The sequence below is a fragment of the Eublepharis macularius genome, chromosome 18 (assembly GCF_028583425.1).
Source record: "Eublepharis macularius isolate TG4126 chromosome 18, MPM_Emac_v1.0, whole genome shotgun sequence".
Lineage (NCBI taxonomy): Eukaryota > Metazoa > Chordata > Lepidosauria > Squamata > Eublepharidae > Eublepharis > Eublepharis macularius.
The window spans coordinates 25104275-25125103 of record NC_072807.1 but is presented as its reverse complement, the minus strand read 5'-3'; the positions used below and the strand labels follow the sequence as shown (position 1 = coordinate 25125103).

General features: G+C 44.3%; 1 protein-coding gene across 1 annotated transcript in view; it reads right to left on the bottom strand.

The window, feature by feature from the left end:
- Positions 1-18950: 18950 nt before the first annotated feature.
- The window catches only part of ARNT2 (aryl hydrocarbon receptor nuclear translocator 2), a 99626-nt gene continuing 97747 nt past the window's right edge, over positions 18951-20829 (bottom strand). Inside the window, exon 18 of the mRNA XM_055002599.1 lies at positions 18951-19245. Coding sequence (XP_054858574.1) covers positions 19147-19245 — 99 coding nt within the window. The 3' untranslated portion in view covers positions 18951-19146. The remainder of the gene's footprint in view (positions 19246-20829) is intronic.

Below are 20829 nucleotides of genomic sequence, written 5' to 3'. Positions count from 1 at the left end.
GCAGGCATACGAAGGATGCCACTCCGTTTTCATGGCTTCTTATCCACTGGGATGAATGAGAAACTGCCTCCCCCTTACCAGTCCACTGCCCTCTACTTGGTCCCAGCCTCTAGCTGCCATGGCTGCCTGCTTAAGCAGAGGATGAATAAACAGTGGTCTTACAGCAGCCACTGCTGTCTTCCCTCTATTGGGCAGTGAAGGAGGATAAGAAGATACCAACACTTCATCCTTGGAAGGACAGACAAATCCAGTCGTTCCCAGGAAGCTCATCCAGAGAGGGGAGGGGGCTGTATTCACTGTTGATGCTAGGGTTGCCAGCTCCAAGTTGGAAAATTCCTGGAGGTCTTGGGCGGGGGTGTGTGTGTCAAGCCTGGAGAAAGCAGGGTTTGGGGAAGGAAAGGACCTTGGCATGGTATAATTCCATAGATTCTACCCTTCTATACAGCAATTTTCTCCAGGGGAACTGATCTCTGTGGCCTGGAGATCAGTTGCAATTCTGGGAGATCTCCAGCCATCACCTGGAGGCTGGCAACCCTAGCTGATGCACAATGCTTAGCCCTCCCCCAGGGCCTCAGCAGCTGTCTAGCGATACTTGCCCTTGATTCCAGCCTTGCAAAAATGTACCAACTGGCCTCCAAACTAGGTCCTTGCACCGCAACCCCCATTACCAGGAAAGTATCCGAGACACCGTTTCTATTGCTGTGGATGTTCAAGACCTTGAAAAACTGGACAAAATATTCTCCAGCACCCATTACAGTGCTCGCGTGAGGTCTGTGGCTTCCTGGGACAGGAACAAATCACCTGGAGCTTGGAAAATGGCAACAGACCCTTGGAAGTATAAGGGGTAGGTGACAAATAAAGAAGGGCTGGAGGAGAAAGGGAGATGTTTGAAAGGAGACATGACTTCACCATTGTAAGTAAGTAACTTATTTTTGCTGAGCTTACTGCATGGCATCTGTGTCGTGCGTGAGGTCATTTTTGGTGCGAGGGTTGTGTGCTTACTTAAAAGCATTGACCTTGCCTATCATTGCTCCAGGCTTCCTCCCTTAACATCTGGCTTCCAGTTAGCTTTGAGAAGTTCAGTTCTCTGGGACCGAAGTTGCGACCCGCCAGTTTCAGAATGCAGATTGTGCACCCTCTTGGTTCGAGGCACATCAGGGGTGCCGGGCTCTTCCGCTTTCCAGACAGAAATTTGAAGACAGAATTTCAGCCGGGGCACCAAGTTATGCAGGGATGACAAGACAAATGTTTACAGGGGTGAGAAAAGAGGCCAACATCCCATCTTCTGAAACATGACTGAAGACACAGGCGCTCCCGCCCTCGCTTACATCTGTTAACCTTATGTGGGACCTCTTACCTTTCCGCTCGCAAGAAATAAATGTACACAATTACAACATTTGGAGTGGGGGTGTGTGGAGTGGACAGCAGACTATCCACCAGACGAAGCCAACTGAAAGAAAAAAAGGAAACAGATGCAATGCAGCTTAATGGCCATCCTGCTCCTTTGTGCCAGATGCGTCATATCAGAGAGATGCTACTGAAATCATCATTCACACCCCCCCATCCCCCAAATCAAACCAAACTAGCAAATTGCGGTTCTCTTGTCCACTGGAACAAATGGCAGATCGGTTTGGCAAGCCAGGACAGCAGGGATAAAAGTTACCTGCCATGTAAAAATGTTATGGCAAAGAAGTACATGAATGCAACTCCAATGACCACATGATTTAAGATTAACTGTAGGCTACTGATAAAACCAAGAATCTTATTTACAGACAAAATATTACAGACTCTGTCAAGTAGACAAAATCCAGGTCACTGAATGTTTGTTTACCAGTGACTTCAGTGCAAAAATCCTAACTATCGGAGCCAACTAATAAACACCATTTTAATAAACACTCAAGGATTCGTTTATTTATTTATTCACTTCCTTTATATCCCGTATTTCAACACAATGGGGACCCAAAGTGTCTTACATCATTCTCCTTTCCTCCATTTTATCCTCACAACAACTCTGTGAGGTAGGCTGAGAGTGTGTGACTAGCAACAAGGTCACCCAACAAACTTCCATGGCAGAGTAGAGATTTGAACCTGGGTCTCCCGGATCCTAATCCCTTCACTGATGAAAACAGAGTTACAGTTGTATGGACTTCCAACCGTCCTGTTCTCAAGCTAAAGATCATCACCAGAGCTCCTATAACTCTTATTGAATTCATTCTTTTGTTCAAAAGCTTGTCTGAGTCCAATTTCTAAAACTGGACAGTGCTTTGTGAACAGAGCTTAACTGCTGCTCTTTTTGAAAAAATCAACAATGTTGAATGGAATTCTTAATACTACAGTAAGGCCATTTCCACAAGTCCTTAAAGGGGCGGTCTACTCACCAAACGCTGGTGGCTTTTCTCCTTCACCCCTCACATCTCTGATTTAAAAATGGTAGCAGGCCACTTGGCTCCTGTTTTTTGGCGCCTTTTCTAAGAATGCAATTTGCTGCACTTTCCAGCATCCCCAAAAAGAAATCAGAGACATGTGGAGTGAAGGAGAAAAGCTGCCCATGTTCGGTGAGTGGGCCATCCCTTTAAGGACGTGTGGAAACAGCCTAAACCTGGCTGTATTTATTATAGAATAAATATAACACAATTACCTTTGGCATCATTGATTACCTTGGCAGATAGCGCGGGGTAGGGGGAGATAGATGGGCATGCTGCCATTTTCTGCTCCTACCCAGGTTCACCAACATCCCATTTAGGGGTTTAACTTCTACAGCAAGCTGTGATTCAAAATCCCAAAACACTGTGGCGTCCATGTGTGTAAGCTAGCAACATTTTCAAACAGCCTCCTAAAAGGCAATATTGGGATGATATTTAACCAGGGGTGGGCACTAGAAAGTAGGGATCACCCTCAATAAATTGGGATAGTTGGAGCGTATAGATATCAAATACAAAAGACAAGGTCATCTCGATACCTTCTAGGGGCAAAGCTGGAATTGTTCTTCAGGCTGGCTGAATCAGCACTCAAAGCCTGATCCTCTGCTGAGTTGCAACATTGGTTCAAAATGGATATGCCAGTGTGTATAGTAGTTAGAGCCGGGGCTCCCTGACCTTGTTGAACCTGTGGGCACTTTGATGAATTTGGAGCACAGGTAGTGGGAATCACAAGAAAATGGATGGCACAGGGGTGGTGTCCAATCCCATTGGAAGGCTTTGCAGAATGTTAGGAAGGAGGAAGCATCCTAAGTTAGGAAGCCAAGCATCCTCCTTATGGTGAAAGCAGCTGTTTCCAAATGTGATGAATAAATAATTTTCACTTAGTTTTTTTCAAACATGAGGGACTCAGATCTGGGGGGAAATTTGCTAACATGTGTAACATGTTTAAATTTTTTAAAATTATAATTGTATGCCCCCTTTTCATAGTCACTAATTGGTTGGGGTTATTCACCGGTGATGAAAAGTACTCTTCACATGCCCAGAGGTACTCTAATCTTCATGATTGCAAGAATTAGCCTTAGGAGGATACAGTCAAGAGCAGGGTTGCCAATTCTTTGATAAAAGCTGTACTTCTTTATCTTTGTAAGAAGTAATTCTGAGATGTAGAAATTAAGTAGAGAAATCTGTTTCTTTCAATGCTATGAAAAGCTTTAGCTGCAACTTTTCTGTGGGTGAACCTGACTGTCAATTACAATCTGTTCCATATGTCGTATCTCCTGCAGAGGTTAAGCAGGTAAGCGCACAAGAGGCAGGCACTTCTTAGTAGCAACTCCCAAGCGCGGGATCTCCCTCCAAAGTTCACCTGGCAGGCTTTCAAGCACCCAGACCTTTCAAAAACTTGCCCAAGCCATCTAAGATCCCTCTCCCTTATAGGGTTTTATCACTTGTCCTGCTTTTATCTCATCACTGTTTTAGCAGAGTCTCTCTGATTTTATGCTGACTCTTTTTAGAGTTTTAAGACCTTCCCATTTTGTAATCCAAAACTTTTAAAATTGTTTTACCTGCACATTTCTAAAAATTGGATGCTGTTTTCTATCATTACTTCTTGCAATTCTGATTCTTTTCGTGCTGCCGTTCTTCTCTGGCTGTTTTTATTCTTTTTATTGACTTAAGCTGCCTCGTGGATATTGCTACAGAGAGTGGGGGATAAAATGTTTCCAAACAAGCACTGTGCACAACTGCTCAGCAGTTGTCTTGGGTAACCCCCATTCCTTTCAACAGCACCTTCACGGTAACTGCTCCAATTGGATTTGCTCTTCTGTGTGCATTCGTGAAACATTCACCACATTGGCTTTCTGTGCAACCAGAGACAGATGAAACAAAACAGCGCATCATGCGCGTCAGAGGAACATGGCATCATCTGGACGGTGCCTCCTGTCCATCTGAATCCATTTACTGACATTAATCTCACTTCCCAAATCCTGTTACAAAGAAATAACCAACAAAATCCCAAAGGCCCTTTTTCAGTGCAGTTGTACGCTACAGTTCCCAGCTAGCTTCCTCGCTGAGGATGTTGATGGCTTCAACGATTACTCAGAGATTAACATTAGAGGCATTAAAAAACAGTAGGAAACACAGGGGATCCCTTGCGTAACAGAGAGGGGTGTTGGCTTTCCCCATTTCTCCTGGAAACTGGATTTATTGCTGGGCGCAAAAAAACACTGCTCACAAAGGAAGAGAATAGTTGACTCATGAATATCCTTTTCGAAGCTGCTCAGCTAAACAAACAGTGCCTTGGGAAGAAGGGCTCTTTGGCGTCACAACGCAAGGAAATGACTCACTCTCTACTTCTGATTTGTAGAAATTCAGGTTTTACCGATGTTCCCCAAAGAGTTTGGTCCATTTGGGGCTTTGCCACGGTCAGTACTCATAGCGGTTATTAATTCTATACCAGCAAATTCTGGAAAGTTGACGTGCCACTGGATCACAGCCCTGAGCAAAAATATTTATATAGGTGCAACCACACCAATCATAGAACAATGGTGGTATCCTGCAAGAAACATCAGCATTCAGAGCAAAAGGAAAGAAAGTCACAAATACAGGCAGCAAAGGGTGGGTGGAAATGAGAATTATTTAGTATTTCCCGACAGAACAGCTGTCCCACCAGCATTGAAACTGATTCTCTCTTTTTTCCTCTTTTGGGTTTTTTTTTGGGTGGGGGGATGACATAAAAGTTGAGCTCTTCAGATTTCATTATGAGTCTCAGATATTGCTATACGAACCCCAAGATATTCTCAGCTTGCTGGAACTACAGTTAATTAAGACTAGAAACAAGTACTCTGTTTTTACTGAAATTAGAAATAGAGTGGAGCACTTCAGTGTACCCTTTTGCCTCTTGCAAGTTGTTGTCGGAGCTCAAAAACCTACCAGTCCTATTTGAACAGAGGCAGTCACGGACAAAAGTAACACAAATCCTCTCCCTTGCAAACTAATGAAATTTCTCCTGGGATGACAGACATCAATCCGAGCAATGAGCCTTCTGTAGATCTGCATTCTCCCCTTCCTCTTTCACACATGCTGAATAATGCACTTTCAGTCCACTTTCAGTGCACGCTGCAACTGGATTTTACTGGGTGAAATGGGAAAATCTACTTGCAAACGATTGCTAAAGTGCATTGAAAGTGGATTGAAAGTGGATTGAAAGTGTGAAAGCAAACTAAAAGGAGCCCAAGAGCAATGCGTTTTCCTGCTTCTAGGGATCTCAGTAGTGCAATGTGGTCACTGGTGCGAGGGTCAGCCAATTACAAAGACGTGCTCCTCTTCTGCCCAGAGCAATGTTTCAAGCTATAGTGTGGGGAGACAGGTGGGAAATAGGACAGCAGCAAAGGCAGGAAGAAGCAGGACTTGCCCTGCAGCATAAAATGCCCCACCTGCTCCCAGAGGGAGCTAAATATATATTTGTGTCTGTCTTCACCCTTAGAAAACTTATTCAAGCCCTAAACAGTTTTAACAGAGTGCAACAGAGCGATTACATCAAAGAGAAGACAGTAAGCAGTATCTCTTGGTGCTCAAACTAGTGAACTTGGAAGTTTTTACAGGAGATCAGGTCTTATCACACGGCCAGTTCTGGAGCCCTGCTCTCTAGACAAGCTTTTGTTGTTGCTGCTGGTCTGTTTAAGCCATTTTTGCATTCTTGGGCGTGGACTTAGCAATCACACAGAGACAACCTACAGGGAGTCATGCCAATCAAAATGGGCATCCTTGGGCTGTTAACCCTTGAAGGGGGGGAGGAACCAAGAAAAGTGCGCACTTGTCTTTTTTTGTTAATCTGGGAAAGGAAAAAAGAAAGGCAAAGAGAATACCTGTCTTTATTGTTAGCCTGGGAAAGGAAGAAAAAAATCAGTACATCTTATTTGTTAAACTGGAAAGGGCAAAAAGACTGGCAAATAGGGGACCTGTCTTTTTTGTCCTTTAAAGGGCTAGTAACAGCAGGGGGAGGGATCGCTTTCATTTGGCAAAGTGCACAGTAGGAAAAAATTCTTTTCCTTCACCATTCCGGCCCCAGTCCTAACTGGAATCCTGCACAACTTCTAGCTCTCTTTTAAAATATTTAGATCAGCTCCTGGATCTCCTGGTTTCTTATCTAGTTTGGATCTGAAACTATATCTAACACCTTTAAGGTTAAAATAGAGAGAATCCTGAAAAATGGCTTTTAGTCTCTTTCGGCTCTTCAGTGATCCAGTTTCCTCACCGATAGCAGGTCAGGTTCCTGTAAGAAAGTTGGATGAAATGGAATCACAATTTTTAAGTTTTTGGAAACAGACTTGGTTTTCATCATAAGCTTCTGTAGACCACCCAGATTTGGACGCTGGGTTGTGTGGGAAAGGAGAAATTAGAGGAAATGGGAGGTTTGTAGGCCTATGCTTTTTTAAAAAATGAATTTTTTAAAAAAACTCCAGTTACTTCATTTGAAAAAAAAATAATGAAGCTTGGGAGGGGATTTCTGGAAAACACCATCTCAAGAAAAGGACACATAAACACAGTAATTAAAGGAAGATGATCATAACCATATGCCAAGAGCAAACTGAATGAATAAATGTTCAGATTTACAGACGCCTTGACATGTCCAAAGTTCCACAGTCCTGTTTTTGAGCTCTGTTGGAATCCCAATAGCTTCTGCCTTACTGTTTCCCGCTAATTGCCACACTGTTTGGATGCGTCACTTAACATGGAAAAACCGAACCAATTGTCTTCAGAAGGCTGGGGAATGTGTCCAACGTCAAACCACCTAAGGTGAACTCGCAGGAAAGATTCTCCTCATTGTGCAACAGAGATTGCATTTCTCTAGTATTCCCCTTCCCATGCTGCCGGGAAGTTGGCTGGTTTGAATCCCCTGGAAATTTCAGCAGACGGAAGGGATATATCACCCCCGTTCCCACTGCGGCCCAAATATAATGGTGCTCCTAGGTGACAGTGGACACCCCCCTGCAACAGCATCTGGGGCAGAGAGTTGGAGGTTTGCCTCCATCTTGACCTGCCTCTGGAAGGCAGGGGTGAGTGAAGGGGACAAGCTAGCATCATGCGAAGTAAATCCAAAACACCAGGGCGGCTATTGGAACAGACTTGCTCCTGGTGAACATCAATTTTGCTTCCATCCAAGATGGAACCCAAACTTTGCTAGCCAATCGCAATGAGTAGGAAGGTTCATACAAGTGGAGGGTCTACTCTGTAGGCCAACACAAGATGCTAGCTTATAGTGCATGACAATGTATTTCATTTATCTGGAATATTTATACACTGCCTCTTAGTGTATCAGTCTCAAGGTGGTTACTAAAACGACAATCGCCATAAAATGATTAAAATTCACAACAGATCGAGCAAAACCAGTGGTAAGAGCTAAGCATCTGCAATGGAACCACTCAAAAAATCTGTCAAGAAAACCAGCAGAGAATCTAAGGAAGGAGGAAAGAGGTGAAAAATCCTACTCAATAAAAGGGGTGGAAATAAAGAAAGCGGTTTGGCTGATGCTCAAGTCTCAGACAGCATGGCAACAGGCGAGCTGAAGTGGAGAGGAATATTACAGTGCCCACATTAACAAACTGCCTTCCTTCAGATGATGAGGGGAAATGCAGCAGGGCCTCTGTGGGCACTCATAGTGGCCGACCTGATTCACAGAAGATGAGATAATCCTTGAATGATTCCACTCTATGGCTGCCTACGTTTAGGCGTTCATAGGTTATGAACTGATTCCGGAAGTAAATTGGAAGCCAAGGTAAACCTTTTAGAAGAGGGAACTTCGGTTCCTACATAGGCAGGGCCAGTTCAAGGTACTTTGTCACTTGAAGCAAAATAATCCCATTCCTTTGTCACACACAGCTGCTGTCTGGGCCCAAGCCGAACTCCTGTGGTAATGTCTGCAACTGCTTCAGCCCAACAGGCTTTGTTTTCGACAGACTTGGCCATGATTTAAACTTCTCGGTGTTACTGCTTGTCCTTTTATTTATGCCCCTGCCAGCATGGAGCCTCTTCCTTACCTTCTGCTTTGTTTTCTTAATGACTCAGTCTTGCTTGCACTCTGGTACCATGGTGAGTGACCTGGGCCCTCTTTTCCTGCAGCTCCACATACTATGATCTCATGCGAGAGAGAGGATTTTGGACCATGACCTCATGGCTGTTCCATACCCTCCAACATTTCACTAATGAAAAGTGTTACACTTTAGCAGTGTTCAGACCTCCAGGAATACTGTCTGAGCCCCAAAATGCCATTTCAACATTCTGTTCTCCATATGCTCTATTCATTTTTACATCATCATCATCATCGATTTATATACCGCCCTTCAGGACAACTTAATGCCCACTCAGAGCGGCTTACAAAATATGCTATTATTATCCCCACATTGATCACCCTGTGAGGTGGGTAGGGCTGAGAGAGCCCCTAGAAGCTGTGACTGACCCATGGTCACCCAACTGGCTTCAAGTGGAGGAGTGGGGAATCAAACCCGGTTCTCCAGATTAGAGTCCCACACTCTTAACCACTACACCGAACTGGCTAACAAAACAAAAGTCCAGGGGCACCTTAAAGACTAACATTTATTGCAATGTGATCTTTCATGAGTCAGTTTGCCAGACAGATCGACCTATTAATCACATCTATCTATACAATATCATATCTATCTGATGAAATGGGGTGCAACAGACAAAAGCTCATATTACAATCAATACTGTTAGTTTTTAAGGTGTCACTGGATTTTTGTTTTATTTTCCTATGACAGACTAATACAATCCATTTTTACAGTCTTTGGCCTTTTAACTGGTAGCATGAAACCATTCATTGGATTATATCAGAGTTGTTATGGACCCTTGTAATGTTTTCGTCATGCCTATGGCTTTTTTAGTTGGTGTTTTAACTGTTGGACTGTGCCGATTAGTTTTATTCTGATATAGTTTATTGCATTTCATGTTGGAAATCCCCTTGAGCCATTTTCATCAGAAAGCGGAAGCCCTATGTAAATATTTAACATAAAATAAATATCCTGTCCCGTTCTGGCTTCTGCGACAAGTGTTAGTAAACCAACGAGAATGATTATTTCTTCAAAAGACGTCAGGAAGTTTAATAAAATGCTTATTCCCAAAACCGATCGGGTTCTAATTAGGATACAATAGCTGCTATCCTACTTAGATGGCTGGTTGCAAAAATGGGTATAGGAGAAGCTGCACACTGGCATCTTGTCAGTGCACACAAATTTACATTTACACACTTATATTTATACTTACATTTTTGCATTTATTTATTTTATTTTACTTCATTTATACTCCGTTTTCCTCCCCTACAGGGACCCAAAGTGGCTCACATTGTTCTCCTCTATTTTATTCTCACAACAATCCAGTGAGGTAGGCTAGGCTGAAAGGGTATGAATGGCCCAAGGTCACCCAGCAAGCTTCCATGGCAGAACGGGGATTCGAACCTGGATCTCTGAGATCCTATACCAACACTTTTAAGCAGTACACCAAAGCGCCATGCTGCCCAACTCCGTGGAGCTGTTTCTGGGAATAGCAACACCTTCTCTAGGCCAGCTGGTCTCTTCCTGGTCGGAGGCTGCAAGGTCAGCTCTCTCACCTCCCTGTGGCATTGTGGGTTGAGGGTATGAGTGCTAATAGTGCCGGGTCACATGCGGCAAGGAGTAACGGATAGAATAAAATAAAAGCAAGAAAACGTCACCTCCCATTCACGGTCTCATTGAATGTGCTGTTCTTATGCGTGATAAGACACAGGGCGGAGAGAGGAGGGACACAGCAGCATGTTTTAATTTGCTTAAAGTAGCAACTTCCACAGGTCAGTCCTGGCAGTAGGAAGGAATTGGTACCAAACTCACAGGGCGACTGATCTCGGCCCTGCAGTGCGAGACTATAAGAGTTTTTGCAAAATAGCAACAACTGAAAGGGAACAGGAGTGTGTCTTCTGTACTGTGGGCCAAGATGGCTCTTGAAAGCTTAGAAGAGGGCACAATTTTGGAACGCCTTGAGATATGCCAGACCAGGGGACAAGCAACGTCTTTGTGTAGACTCATAGTGTCGAGGTTATATCTAGTCTTTTTATGGTGGGGTTGCCATCTACAACTGGGCTGCAACTTAACCTAAAGGGCAGGCAATAGAAACAGAAATCGTAGTGGGGCGATGAACAGGGCTGGCACGTTTCATATGGATCAGCGCATCAAGTTAGCTGCCCATATTATAAGGAAGCATGTGATGAGATGATCATACTATTATTAGGTAAAATTTCTGGTCTCACTGAAAAAGCTAGACTTGATTACCTTCTGTTTGATGAGAACGCCAAGATTACCTATCAAGTAGCCAGATATTGTTTGGTGATATTCAGGTCTCAGAAATCATATTGTACTGTCATTAGATCTTAACTCCAAATTGTTTTATTTGTTCTATTTTATGCTTTGAATTTTCTTTTTAGTGCAATGGCGTTATATGATTGGTCGAATGACCGTAAATAAAGAAATGAATGAGTGCATCAAGTTCCGTGGCCCAAACCAATCGACAATTGCCTCCAGAGATTCTAGAAACTGCACGGGGGCGTATTTCAACAGCTCATGTTCAGTTCTCTGCATCCGCCCAAATACGCTTATCAGTTATTGTTCGAAGAGTCTATGGAGGTGCTGAAATGCTGTGTTTAGGTCCCAAGACACTGAGTACATTGTCTCAGAAATGCACTATGAACACTGGGCTCATTTGTTACCAAACAGTGTTCTTGTAAACCGGATTTTGAAAGTACAATTGGATCAAGCAGATGTCAGGACGCCTTTAGCCCTGAATACAAAACATTCTAACGTTTTGTTTGCTTATTCCCCTCCTTTTCCTGGTTCTCCAGTTTGGGTTCTTTATCTCCCTGCGGGTGTTTGGCATGAATAGGGGAAGGTTAGGGATAAAAGGCAGAGAGAACTAAAAGCCATTTTCACGGTATTAAGAGATCTCATATCATCTTTGGTTTTTGACTCCTGATATATTTACACAGCTGTTTTGCTACTGTTAAAGGATTTTTTGTCCTCTCATGAGGCACAACGAATGCTCTGAACCCAAGATGGGGAAAGGACCGTATACTCTTGTTGTGCTCCCACACAGGTGCTCCCACACCGCCCCACCAGGTTCCATCACCAATGAGGAAGCGCTGGCGCCACCTTGAAGACTTTGCTTTCCTGGTGGCAGACCAAAAAGTGGCAGTGAAATAGGAAACAGGAAAAGATGTGGCAAAGAAGAGTACAGTAGGCACCTGACTTTTAGCAAGAGTACTGCAGAATTCCATCTGTGTCTGTGATCAGAAGTCATGGATCAGAAGTCACGACTTTAAATCCATCCAACAACCCTCCAAGAATATCAGAAGTCTGGACTGGAAGGGGAACTTTTCAGCAGTAGGACCCAACAAATCAAGGAGATGGGATCATATCACCGTGCTGAGAGCTTCATCAGATCCAGAGTCTTAGTTCCAATCAGAGATGTCCAGTCACCCACCAGTTCTGTCCACACCCTTCTTGCACACAGGGAGCAAATTATTTGTGGAGTGGTCTAAACGAGGTGTCTCCGACACATGGCTTTCGGGCTGCTGCAGAGTAGCTCATGGATCCCTTAGAAGAGCCAGAAAAAGATGGTGAAAAGATCTGCTCTAGGCTTGTGCTACTTAGCTGATAAGACTAGGAAGAGCACCAGAAATAAAGCCATGTAATATTCCTAGGACAGAACAAACTTGGTAACGTACTGGGCAAGAGTGGGGAGAAAAGTAGCTCAGGATATTTTTCATCACTCAGAAGTAGCTCTTATTAAAGAAATGGTAGTGATCCCTGGTCTAAACAAAAATTGAGGCGCCCCTTGAATGATTATATTGCTTCCTTATAGATGCCACCTCTCCACACCTGTCTGATATTTCCAATTGTTAAAAGATATTTAATTAGAAGAAAATAATGTCATATTTGCAGACTTAGCATTTAGATGTCACTATTTGCCTCTGGTGTCTGATCATGGAACCCAGCTACTCTTCCAATCAGTTCTTACAATCACTTCACAAACAGATGCTACTCTCAGCATATGTACAAAAAACGGGATCAACCAATTTTGTGCTTGTTGAGTAGGTCATTTTAATGGCCCCAGGGATTACAGGTCTCCTCTTCAATAATAAAGATTTAATTTAGGGATTGTATACAAGAGCAAAAGTGGCTGCATGCTCCAACACAAACTTGTTATTTACCAAGTCACTACTGATCCAAGTAGCACAAGCTGCTATAATGTGCATGCGCCAAGTCCAGTACTTAAGACTGATCTCAACAAAAGCTATCAAGATGATCCAATCAGGAGCTTAGTTGATGGGTAAGTGAGGAAGTTCGGTCAGGGTAAGTTCAGCCGGTGCTAACGTTCAGGACAAAGTTCTCAGCATGTCTGTTTCCAACAGTGCCCAGGGAAATGTCTCTTGGAAGCCCACCAATGGGAAGTCAAGGCAACAGTTGTCCCCTATGATTTGATGTGTGGAGAGAAGACATGCTGAAATCTGGAAGCGGTACATCCACATTCTCTGTTGTCTGGCTGATGGAGGAATGGGAGAGCTAAAGCTACAGAAAGCTAAACTGAGCAGACAAAGGCAGGATGAATTGGCCGTGTGGGGGGAAATTCTGGTTTGCACTGATAGATACGTTCTTGAAGATTTGCCTACAGTATATCGTTAATTAGAAGAGATATCTGAGATGGATTTGGCAAAGGATCCCGCTTACTCAGCAATGATATGCAAATTTCGGTCAAACCGAGATAATTTGAAGAATTTTGGAGGAGGATAATGAATTAATGCATGAGTGTTTACCAACTTCCTACCAAAAGCGCTGACCTTAGATCAAGTGGTGGTCATGAGATGTTATTAACCGTACAGTCCAAAGCACAGTTACACCTTTTTCAGTCCCACTGAGGGCATTTTTCTAAAAGGGAATAGGGCTGTAGTAAAACGCATTTGGTAAAGAGGGCATTTTTATAAAGCAAACAGTATGCTGACTTTAATATCTGTGAAAATTTTAGGCTGTTTTCTTTTATTCTCGCATTATTTAATATTTGTATTAGGCTGTTTTCATTGCACTGTTTGTGTTGTTTGTGGCATGTTTTATACTGTTTATATTGCACTGTTCGTTGTATGTATTACACTGTTTCTATTGCATTGTCTTCTAATTCTGTAACTTGCCTTGAGTCTCAATGAGAAAGGTAGACTCTAAATGAATAAAGTAAAATGACTTAGAAGGGTATAGGACTGTAACATAGGAGGCTAAATAGGCTTTTAATAACCATTCAAGAGCACTTGCTTGCTGCAAGATTAGTGAATGCAGGCAGATGGTAAACACTGTTGCATTAATTCATTATCCTCCTTGAAAATTCCACCACAGTGGCTGTTTGGGAATATCTGTGTCTATGAAACAATCTCTATATGCTTTCCTCATTCTCTCCCTCCCTCCCTTCCACACTCCTTTGGACCAACATCTGTCATCACTACCGCAACGATTACTCACAACATGACCGAGACCAAGATGTTCCCTCCTGCTATATCATTGCTGAACAGCCGCCTTGTTTTTTGTCTCATCAAGACAATCATTAATAACAGCTCAAATTATGCTTTATTATTTTAATGAAGTCCTCAAAAGGCAGGTTATTATACAGACACATAAAACTGGTTTTGCTATACAGAACACTTAGAAGTACAAAATACACTTCGATCCACAGCACAGTTCCACATCGACATGAAGGATTTACAACAGATAGGAACGCAAATGATAAGAAAAGTCCATCTGTTTTTTAAAAAATGCATTTTTTAACAAAGAAAAGCAACGTCGGCTACATAATCCGGTCAAAGGTGTGCACTTTTGAGTGTCCAGTGGAAAAGCGTTAAAACATGTGCTTAATTTTCTCCCACCGAAATTAGCAGACCAAGCTAGCCAAAGTTGTCTTTCTGATTCCAATGGAAGATGTGAATACTAGATCCTGCACTGAGGCAGAACCAGAGCTCATAAATCTGGGGCAGAAGCCTGCTGATGAAGTGAATATCCAGCAGCAGATACTGACAGTAAATATTCGATGTGATGATGCCAAGAAACTGGGGGTAAGCAATCCCACGTATTACAAAAGGGAGAACTTGACAGGGTGATGCCAGTTACAGCAGTAGCTTGGAGGAGCTGAGCAGGCCAATGGCAGAACCAGATGAAAAGCTGATTAGTGGGAAGGAACCAGTATGGAATCTGGCATGACGGGGCCACTGAAGAGTCAGGGAGGATCGTGCCAGAATCCTGAATTCACCAGGTTCTCAGATCTCAACCGTAGTTACCCTGACTATGCAAATACTGCCTGAGTAGCCCTGACCTCGATAGCCCAGGTGAGCCTGATCTCACCAGATCTCAGAAGCTAAGCGGGATCAGCCTTTGTTAATAATTGGATGGGAGACCTCCCACGAGGACCAGGGTTACAGAGGCAAGCAATGGCAAACCACCTCTGTTAGTCTCTTACCATGGAAACCTCACCCAGGGTGTGTTAGTTGTCTAACTCTCTTCCTACCAGAATCAATGTGACTTAAAAGGCTGGATTGGATTAAAAAGTATTAAAAGTGCTTAACTTTAGCCGGATCATGCCCCGAGTTTTTAGAAGCAAACTGGCCTGTGTTCATGCAGTTGTTAACCCCAAAGAGCAAGCTGACAATGTAGGATATATTTGTTCCCTAAACCACAGCAAAACATTCCTGTTTTATCCTTTTCCTTCCTGTTTATTTGCAGCACAACAATTGGTATGGCCCCAGTCTCGCCTCTAGAGCAGTCACAGGGCCCAGCTTGCTGGTTCTAAACAAATCTGTCTATTGGCTATCTTGTGAAGCAACCGAGCACACGACAACAGTTATACGACGTCAATAAGGCAATGATGGGTTACATGTCTGCCTAACTCAAGCAGGGAGTGGGAGAAGGGTATTGCGTGTATAAAAATAACAACTGGGTAAAACCCAATTTCTTGTTAATACTGCATCGGAAACTAATCAAGGAGGTTTTTTTTTTTTAAAGGCAGGCTTGTAAAAATTATTTATAATTTCATACCGTACTTCCAAGAAAAACAAAAGCAACACATTTAGAAATGGACACGGATGACTGAAAGGATGCGCAGGTTACACTCGACACGGAACTGCTGCTAAAATAAGCATCCCAGAGGGAAATTCTTTCCTTCTCCCTTCATGTGTAGAATTGCTTCCCCGATATAACAGTGTCATCATATTGGCTCTTTCCCCTTCCATCATTGGCTGGTGAAAAGAGGGAAAGGTACAAAGCTGATGACATCTTGATATGTGGGCAAACGACTGTATACATCAGAGGGAAGATCAGGACCTTTTGATATGGCGAGGAAACTCCCTGCAATTTTTTTTTTAAAAAAATAGCATGCTGAGGAGCAAGGTTTTAGCTTACTTCCACACAAGCTGTGCTAGTTTTCTACTTACGAGGAGTTAATAAGATTGGACAGATTGGAAGAATCTTATCTCTTCCCCTGCAGACCAAAGTGAATTACCACCTGACTCTGCTGCATGTCTAGACCAGACTTAAGTCTCGGGGCTGGTTCTCACACTCAACAGCAGAGATTCTATACACATGGACCAAGGGAAGGTATGATGTGGGGGGAAAGGAGTGACAGCAGTCCATTTTTTTTTGCCATTCCTGCCTGCCAGGTAGGAACGCATAAACCAGGCCGGACTGGTGATGACATCACTGCATGTGACATCATCACACAGGGCTGGGTGCACACACGGGGGCCTTCCAGCCCTCCCGTTCAGTTGCTCTACGGGTCAGGCACAGCCGGCTGCCCTGGCCACCGGCTGTGCCTGGCCCACAGAGCAACTGAACGGGAGGCTGCCTGCTCAGCTGCCCCATGCTGCCACCACCAGCACATGCTCCTGGCCAGGCGCAGCAGCTGCGGGCCAGGCGTGGCAGGCGGCCAGGGCAGTGCGCGGTGGCGTGCGTCCTCCCAGCCCTCCGGCTCAGATGCTCCGTGCGCCACCCCGGCCGCCTGCCGCACCTGGCCCGCAGCTGTGTGCTGGTGGCAGCGACAGCAGCACAGAGCAACTGGGCAGGAAGGCTGGGAGGCTGCCCACTCACTGGCCCCTCGCTGCCGCCGCCAGCACGCGCTCCTGGCTGGGCGCAGCAGCATGAGGAAATTGAGCTCCGTGGCGTGCACCCCTGCCCCCGGGCTGGTGCCCCCTCCGGTACCTTAGCGCCGGAGGCAGCTAAGCGCTGGAGGCCGGCCCTGTGGACGTCTCGTGGCTATGTCACATGCTACTCTATATGGCCAATGGAGTGCCATTCATCCTGGTGCTCCAGCAGCACAGAGGACTCCTAACTTTGTGAACATGTGAACTGCTGGCCTTTAGGCAGGGGGCTCCAGTTGTAAGTGCTTCAGTCATTTTGGCCTCATTTCTAATGGACTTTCCCTTTACACATAAATGGGGGAGGGGGAATCCCAAAACCAAAAATAGGAATCCACGTCATACAACACCAGATATACAGATAGTCCTAAAATGTACAGATATTCAAGTTTAGCTGGGTTAAAATGAGATTGGAAAGGCGTGAGAGTTTCTTGCCGGAAAGGACCAGGTTACATAGCGTAACCTTACATTCAACCTGGTCGAAAATGACCATGGAAAAAGAAAGCTAAAGTAGAGTAAAATCTAAAATTGAGAACAGGACAGGACTTCCCGAGGGACAGAGGATGCTTCTGCACAGACGCGCACACACACCCGCCCTCCAAAAGAAAGCACGGGAAGCAAAAACATACTCCCCCTCTTGCCCAGTCTCACAGTATACTGGCCAAAGAGTGCATCCCACCATAAAAAGTCACACCCCACCAAAGGGCATTTTGCTTGTGTCTTTCCCCTTTCACGAACTGTTCTCCCCATCAAAGGCACATTACATGAAAGTGGTCTCATGACACTGTTACCAAAATGAGGCTTGGCGCAGTGGCTTTTGGAAGGTGGATTGGGCGTTGCACACACATGGGTAGTATCCCCTGACTAATCTTTATACCCATCCCCCTGAATGTTATTGATACATGCTGGCCCTGAAGTAAAGGTTGGAACTTCTGTCACTTCTCTGGAATGTGTTGGATGGATGGCCTACTAGGGAAAGAATGGTGAAGGCAGAGGACATGCGCTAGCCCCGATCTGGCCATCTGGTTGCCCATGATCCAGAGACGGTCCACAAAGAAACTCCTTCCTTACAGTTTCAGTCAAGAAAAGGAAGCTTTTCAAATGTGAAACGATCTACAGATCTCCACCCCACCCCCCACTCTTTCAATGCAATATTTTAGTTGTGCCTGATGTACATACTTCATAAAAGCGGAACCTTTAGCATCAGGGCAGCACTGACCAATTGGGACACTCATGAGAGGGCCAGATGGTGTGACAAATTACATTTTTGGCCCCAGACTCACTGGCTGGAGAATCTGCAAGTCAGCCAGCCCTCTCTGCTCTAGGCTGAAGTGTCTGTGATCCAGGATGGTAATTCTTATTTATTTATATTTACTTATTTAGATACTTAATACTCTGTTTTTCTCTCCTAAGGGGACCCAAAGCAGCTTACCACATTCTCCCCTCTTTCATTTTATCTGCACAACAATCTTGTGAGGTAGGGTCAGGTAGAGAGAGAGTGAGTGACTTCGCTCAGGGTTGCCCAGGGAACTTTGACGGCAGAATGGGGATTCAAACCGGGGGCTCTCAGAACCTAAGACTGATACTCTCTAACTACTACATGATGTGGGCATTCTAGCTCACATTGCTACTTCTGCCTAGGGTTTACGAGTGCAAACACGACGGTGCTTGCACCTGATGCACAACCTCCCTTGGGCCAGATCATCACAGGAGCTAAACGTGGTTCCTGAACCTACCACAGCAGTCATACAACCACTGCTGTGCATAGCCAATGACGCCACATGCAGAATATATACAAGCATTTTAAAAAACCTCATTGGTCCCAGTAGCTCAGCACTGGCTAAGATCCTCAACAATAGTTGTCCAGAGTAAACACGGGTCTTTTCCGGCCATGTTGCGAGAAACCTTTCAAAATAGAGAAGTCATAGGTGGTTGAACCTAGATCCTATGGCATGTACAGCCAAGTGCTAAATCTATCCTCTAAGCTAAGTGCTTTTCCCTGGACAAGCAAGCTATGGGAACTGGACCCCATGGCTCACTGCAACCCCCAAACCCCTGTGCTTGACCAACCAAACCACTTTTGGTCTGAGAGCCACCGAAATCTACAGTATTTACTTTCAGGTAAATGTGCCAAGGATTGGAGAGCCTGTTCTTTCATGACCTATCTACACAAACTCCGTTCTCTAAGGGGAAAGTTAGAAAACGGTTTCACAGTCAAATATTCAGAGCTCTGAAAACGATCCGCGATTCCCCCCCATCCCACCCCCCACCCCCCAGCAATCTCCATAGCAAGTGAGAACAAACTGCAAAAATGAACCTTAACTGAACCCACCCAGAATTATCTCATTAGAACTTGCACAGTCAAAGTTTGGGAAAGGGAGCAAGATATTGGAAATAGGAGAACAATCTTCTTGTTTAATTGCTTCTATGATAATGCAACACAGAAAAAGGAGAACCCAAAACTAGGCGGTTTGTTGGTTTTTTTTTAAAACCCAGAGTGTCATTTTCAGAGGTTATCTGGCTAGATATTTACTCAGAAAATGGAGGAAACATGCCTAAATCAGCAAAATCTTCAATGTTGTAATTGCCTGTCCCCTGTGTTGGATCTCCTGGAATAGGCAGCATATCCTGTAAGACAAAATAAAATGAAAAGAAAGCATGATTTTGGCTGTGTGGTCTTATCTAAGGTAAGCCTTCTTCGTCAGAAGCAGAAAAGACAGCTTCAGCATTTAACTGGAAGTACAAAACGACAGAGCTGACTCTGTACCCAATAATGCACAGCCATCTGGAAAGCAAGTTTTTGGTAACACGGTGGGGGGATTAGACTGACGCTGCACCCTGAAACCCCTCAATATGCTAGTAAAACAGTGGTTTAAAAAAAGGGTAAAGCACCAAGTCGTTACTGACCCATGGGGGGACGTCACATCACGACCTTTTCTTGGCAGATTTTTGTTATGGGGTGGTTTACCATTGCCTTCCACAGTCATCTACACTTTACCCCCAGGAAACTGGGTACTCATTTTATCGACCTTGGAAGGACAGAAGGCTTGAGTCGACTATCTGAACCCGGCTTCTGCCAGGATCGAACTCAGGTCATAAGCAGAGCATGAGCTGCAGTACTGCAGCTTACCACTCTGCGCCACAGGGCTCTTCTTAAACACTATCAAAAGAGGTCTGCATCCCAGTCTTGCTCCCTTGGTGTCCTCACAGCACGACAGCCCTAAGAGCCTGCCCCTCATATCTGCAGGGCCACTTCTGCCTCTATGCTCTGCCACACTAGCTTCGCTCCTCTGAACTGGGCCTTCTGCAGATACCATCCTGCAAATGGGCAAAATCAACAGCTGTCGGCACATGCATATTCTCTGTAGAGGCTCCTACCTTATGGCACAGCCTACCTGAAAAGCTCGGGAAAGCTCCCACTCTTTTGGCTTTCTGCAAACTAAGCAAAACTGAATTATTCAGGAGGACTTTTTAAAACTCAGGCAATAGGGCCGTGCTGGAAGGAAATGGTTCAGAAAGATGCTTTGGTAAAAGGACAGGGATTGTTAGATTACCAGTCTATACTACTGGGTACTGTCCGTGGATGTAGTTACAACACTACTAGGTAGTTTCCACGTCGTTTAGTAGGTCATGTCAAATTATTTATGTTTTGTTTCAGCAATGTTTCGTCTCTGTGTTCTTGTATTTGAATGTTATGCTTCTTTTCAAATTTCTGCTCTGCATACCCTATTATACTGTTTATCAAATGTCCCTGCTGTGGTTTGCATGAACTTGCAGTGGGTAATCCACCTTGAATCTCAGTGAGAAAGGCATAACATAACATAACATAACATAAATAACATAACATAACATAACATAACATAACATAACATAACATAACATAACATAACATAACATAACATAGGGCTTTTTTCTGGGAAAAGAGGTGGTGGAACTCACAGCCGCACAATGACGTCACTTTGGGTCAGCTAGAACAAGGGGGAGTTTTTTAAAGTTTAAATTGCCCTCGGCGAAAATGGTCACATGGCTGGTGGCCCCGCCCCTTGATCTCCAGACAGAGGGGAGTTTAGACTGTCTGGAGATCAGGGGGCCGCCACTGGCCATGTGACCATTTTTAAGAGGTGCTGGAACTCTGTTCCACCGCGTTCCCACTGAAAAAAAGCCCTGACATAACATAACATAACATAACTAACATAACATAACATAACATAA